General features: G+C 41.4%; 1 protein-coding gene across 1 annotated transcript; it reads right to left on the bottom strand.

Annotated features, from left to right (window-relative positions):
* Nucleotides 1-3,374: 3,374 nt before the first annotated feature.
* Nucleotides 3,375-5,035, bottom strand: LOC138851082 (zinc finger protein 84-like). Its single transcript, XM_070079502.1, has one exon. The coding sequence runs from the start codon at nucleotides 4,695-4,697 to the stop codon at nucleotides 3,375-3,377; it is 1,323 nt and encodes a 440-aa protein (XP_069935603.1). The 5' UTR covers nucleotides 4,698-5,035.
* Between the last annotated feature and the right edge of the window lie 852 nt (nucleotides 5,036-5,887).

Genomic DNA, 5,887 nt, shown 5'->3' with positions numbered 1-5,887 from the left:
TGGGAAAAATCCCAAAGGCCAAAAAGAGGAAGGGCAAAAGGGAGGAGTGGGGAGGAGGAGGAGGAAAGGGAAAAGGGGAGGATGGGGAGGATGGGATAGGGAAAGGGGGATTGGGGGGTAATTAGGTTCGGTCTGAGGAAGGAGACCAACAGGTCTAATTCCTCAGATCAAGAGCCTCTTCACCACGACAAGGAGCCCCCCGTGAAGAGGTGTGAAAGAAGAGAAAGATCATGAGCTTGGGTAGAATTCTGGACTGTGATGATGCGTGTACCACTCTTAAGAGCATGAAAGGAAATATCTCTACCAACGTGGCATAGGAGCGCCTTGCCAATACCATGGTCAGAAAGATAGGCAGTAGAAGAAGTCGGTCTTAATGTAAAGAATTTAGTCCATTGTGTGGTCCGAAACTGAGTGAGGAGAGGGAGTGCATGATGTGTCGGTCTTTTCCAAGTAGAATGGGAAGGTAACGAAGTAACATCATCAGGAGATTGTCCTTGGTGTTTAGAAGTGGGACCAGAGGCAGTCCGATGTGATACGGGCTGGCGATTCGAAAATTGTCGCACCATAGAGGGAGAGGCTGGAAGCACAGTCAAAGGAGAGTAGAGGTCAGACAAATTGAAGGAGTCAGTCGAAACCCCGGCATCTGAAGCCCGTGACGAAACAGCACCAGCAAGAGGTACAGGGGCATTAGGAATGTCTAAAGAGTGGCCAAGAGACAAGGTGAGGTCAGAACGGGGTGCAGTAACAATAAGGGGCCCGGGGCTAGTGGGGTCATGGATCGGGTACTCCATGGTTAGGTTACTTCTTTCTTATTATTTTTAAGAAAAAAAAAGAAGAAAATAAAATAAAAATAGAAAAAAGAATAAAAAAAAGGGGGGACCAGGGAGGGATAGTTCCTAGGAGGAATGAAAGGGCCAGAAATCTCCCTCCATGCCCAAGAGGACCTCAGCACCACAAGTAGTGCAAATGCAGCATGTAAGCCGTGCCATACCCTACCCTTCATGCCAGTAAACCAGCAATCTGGGATAGCAACCTCACATCTGCCGAGCTACCTCGGTGGACAAAAGAGAGGGCAGCCGGATATCTGCCACAAAGCATACCTCCTTCAGCCACCACCCCCAGAATCCGAAAGGTGGCTTCCAGATATACACCCGTCACCTGAAAGACACCCAAAGCCACTCTCTGGGATACCAGAGAGGGATCGGGACATCCCCAGATGATCCAGATTCCACGGCAAACTACGCCATCGCCAAGAACCTCAATGGAATGGGATGGACCCCGGTACCCTTTCCCCTGCCTAGGAACTAGTGTGCCAAAAAAGGGCAAAAGGGAGGGGTGGGGAGGAGGAGGAAGAAAGGAAAAAGGGGAGGATGGGATAGGGAAGGGGGGATTGAGGGGTAATTAGGTTCGGTCTGAGGAAGGAGACTGACAGGTCTAATTCTTCAGACCAAGAGCCTCTTCACCACGCCAAGGAGCCCCCCCTTCAATTGAAGAGGTGTGGGGAAGTACCCTGGCTGGTATGTGGGGAAGTACACTGGCTGGTTTGTGGGGAAGTACCCTGGCTGATATATGGGGAAGTTCCCTGGCTGGTATGTGGGAAGTACCCTGGCTGGTTTGTGGGGAAGTACCCTGGAAGTACCCTCTACCACCACCACTTTCGCATCTTTCTACAAACTTTTTCATGAACTCTATAGTGTTTCTCACCCTCATTTCCACAGAGCTGGCACTAGAAACTTTCTTTGGGCCCATGGTGGCTTATTAAGCAGTTACAAGCACTAATAACAATGGAATAATGCAAAATATATCACACCTCCACTTTGGTACTTGGCTACGAGTTTTTTTCTTGAGTTCCATCACGTTTCTTTCCTTTTTGACCAAAGGCCTGGCAGTAGGAGCTTTCTTTTGGCCAATGATGGCTTATTTAGCAGTTGCAAGCACAAACAACAATCGATTATTATGAAATGTATTGTATGAACCCATGGGGTGATGGTCACTCACTAATAAACAATGGCACACTGAGTGTGAATGGTGTGGGACACTGGCTTTGTGTGTGCGCTGATGCTGGGATGCCGCTTGCTTGGATGCATACCAGACGGTCACTGAATAACAAGGCCAATCACGAACCACGAGGCTATATTTTGCCCCCAAAAAATTGCAGAAAGTCAGATTTCACGAAAGTCGTGGCCGCCAAAAGGCAGGGGTCCACTATACTTGTTACTTTCCTTGACTTTATTTCCATCAAGCACTTGTCGAAGAATAGTTCAAAGAATTCCAGTTCATTTGCAGTGTCGTCAAACTGATGGGGATTGGGTGCCAATCCCAGATGCAGTTTGCTGGTGGATACTGGTTGTGGTTGTAGTTGTGGTTGTGGTGTGGGGGTGGTTGACACTCCACTTTGTCCTAGATCTGATGAGTCAGCTGTGTGGGTCTCAGCCTGGGCTGGTGCGTCATGCTGTGAGCCCGTGGCACCACCACCACCATTACCACTACCTACTGATGCCTGTGGTCTATCCATACCAAGTGTAGCCACATCATCCTTACTTTCACTGTCTATTCCAGGTTTAGGGCCATAGGATGTAGTACAGAATGTACCCCGTCCCTTTGGAATTGCATATGGTACACTACCCAAGCATATGTGGTGGCAAATATACTGACGCTTCACTGGTGAATATGATTCATTACTAGCACTACTCAAATGGTCATCAAGAGCAATAAAATCAAAGTCCAAATCACTATCATCACCATTACTCATGCCTGAGGCCTGGCCATGCGAAAACATTAGTTTTCTCTTGCAATAAGGTACAGCTGAACGTGACTGAGACACACCAACACCCAAGGTGGAAGGTTGAGGATCGTCAAGATTTTCGGCACTATTTTCAATATCATGATCATTGCTTTGGGTCACAAATTGATCAAAACAATAGAATTCCTCTTCAGATCCACTTCTATCGATGCCAGAACTATCAGTTAGGAAGAGGAGAGCCCCAATTTGCCTCGGAGTGAGAGCTGCCTTGCCAGGAGGCCAGGAGGCACACTGAGGCGGCGTTCCCACAATGCCATGTGGGCACCTAGATTTTTCTGTATACTGTGCACACTGACCAAACAGACCCATTCTCATAGATGTACACCTACCAGCCTTCTCGTGCTAAATTTGAGGCTGCTAGAATTTTGGCGGAGTTCTATGGTTTGGACCCTGGCTTCAAATTATCATGGGGGATCACTAAACCCATAGGATTATGCAGCATATGTGGGGGATGGAAGGCATTCAGACTTAATTCAGGGAACCGGAGCACAGATCCAATTCCCTAGATCAAGAGCCCCTCACCAGCATCAAGAAACCTCCTTTGAAGGGTCCTGGCTTCAAAGCCATAGAACTATGGCACAGACCCTGAAAGGTTTAGGCTCGAGTACCGAGGTTCCACTGTATCTCTTGTATGTATTCGCATATGTCTCACAAGATGTCCTTTTTCAGAAAAACATTTCAGACATTCTGAGCACTGAAATGGTTTTTCTCCTGTATGTACTCGCATATGTGAAACAAGATGGCCTTTGAGAGTAAAACATTTCAGACGCTCTGAACACTGAAAAGGTTTAACTGCTGCATGTATTCGCACATGTGTCAGAAGATGGCTTTTTTGAGAAAAACATTTCAGACATTCTGAACACTGAAATGGTTTATCTCCTGTATGTACTTGCGTATGTTTCACAAGAGTGCTTTTTTGAGTAAAACATTTCAGACATTCTGAACACTGAAATGGTTTATCTCCTGTATGTACTCGCATATGTCTCACAAGACTTTGTTTTCGACTAAAACATCTGAGACACTCTGAACACTGAAACGGCTTATCTCCTGTATGTATTAGCATATGTGACACAAGATAGCCTTTTTCAGTAAAACATTTCAGACATTCTGAACATTGAAATGATTTATTTCCTGTATGTACTCGCATATGTCTCACAAGACTGTTTTTTCGACTAAAACATCTGAGACACTCTGAACACTGAAACGGCTTATCTCCTGTATGTATTCGCATATGTGACACAAGCTTGCCTTTTTCAGTAAAACATTTCAGACATTCTGAACATTGAAATGATTTATTTCCTGTATGTACTCGCATATGTCTCACAAGACTGTTTTTTCGACTAAAACATCTGAGACACTCTGAACACTGAAACGGCTTATCTCCTGTATGTATTCGCATATGTTTCACAAGGCTGCCTTTTTCAGTAAAACATTTCAGACATTCTAAACACTGAAATGGTTTATCTCCTGTATGTATTCGCATATGTGACACAAGCTTGCCTTTTTCAGTAAAACATTTAAGACATTCTGAACACTGAAATGGTTTATGTCCTGTATGTATTCGCATATGTTTCACAAGACTGCTTTTTACAGTAAAACATTTCTGACACTCTGAACACCAAAATGGTTTATCTCCTGTATGTCCACGTGTGTGTTTCACAAGATGACTTTTTACAATAAAACATTTCAGACATTCTGAACAATGAAATGGTTTATGTCCTGTATGTATTTGCATATGTGTCACAAGACTGCTTTTTACAGTAAAACATTTCAGACATTCTGAACACTGAAATGGTTTATGTCCTGTATGTATTCGCATATGTCTCACAAGACTGCTTTTCACAGTAAAACATTTCTGACACTCTGAACACTGAAATGGTTTATGTTTCTGCATATTTTTCAAAAGAAGTTACTTCATTTTAAAATATTTTAGTCATTCAACATTGGTATAGTTAATCTTTTTTATGTACTCTCAAGTGTATTTCAAGATTTAGTCTTTTTGGTAAACTTTTTCTACCAATGAGCACTAATAAAGTTTATTTTCATCTTTAAAGACTACTATGATTTTTTTGTGTGTGTTAGAAGACTAATATACATACTACAACACTGTATATATGTACTACAACACTGTATATATGTACTACAACACTGTATATATGTACTACAACACTGTATATATGTACTACAACACTGTATATATGTACTACAACACTGTATATATGTACTACAACACTGTATATATGTACTACAACACTGTATATATGTACTACAACACTGTATATATGTACTACAACACTGTATATATGTACTACAACACTGTATATATGTACTACAACACTGTATATATGTACTACAACACTGTATATATGTACTACAACACTGTATATATGTACTACAACACTGTATATATGTACTACAACACTGTATATATGTACTACAACACTGTATATATGTACTACAACACTGTATATATGTACTACAACACTGTATATATGTACTACAACACTGTATATATGTACTACAACACTGTATATATGTACTACAACACTGTATATATGTACTACAACACTGTATATATGTACTACAACACTGTATAAATGTTCTACAACACTACAAATGTATTACAACACTCTATATGTACTAAAACAGTGTATATATACAGAAGAATATTTTTATTCTTTTCTCTTGTGTTTAAAAACAGATTTGTTTTAAATTTTAACTACAGTATTACTAAATTGAATTTTTTGATGAATTGTCATACAATTTTTTGATAGAATTTTAATTATGAAAACAAAATTGTTATAATTAGTAATATCTGGCCAGTCAAAAATTCATAAGAATCACAAGTGTTGCCCTTCTCATAGTAAAAAAGATATATTGTCTGGGAAGATACAGCCTGGTAGTGTTCCACAAAACACTTCTGCAATATCAGTTGTTGTTGAAGACACTTAACACTGGTACTTCTTGAAGTACTGAAGATATAGTGTCTGGGAAGATACAGCCTGGTAGTGTTCCACAAAATACTTCTGAAATAGAAACATGAGAGAGTTTAGTACAATATTCCACCAATTCATGAAATATTAC

The sequence above is a fragment of the Cherax quadricarinatus genome, chromosome 99, assembly GCF_038502225.1.
Source record: "Cherax quadricarinatus isolate ZL_2023a chromosome 99, ASM3850222v1, whole genome shotgun sequence".
Taxonomy (NCBI): domain Eukaryota; kingdom Metazoa; phylum Arthropoda; class Malacostraca; order Decapoda; family Parastacidae; genus Cherax; species Cherax quadricarinatus.
The sequence above is the reverse complement of the archived record's forward strand: the minus strand, read 5'-3'. Positions and strand labels throughout refer to the sequence as shown.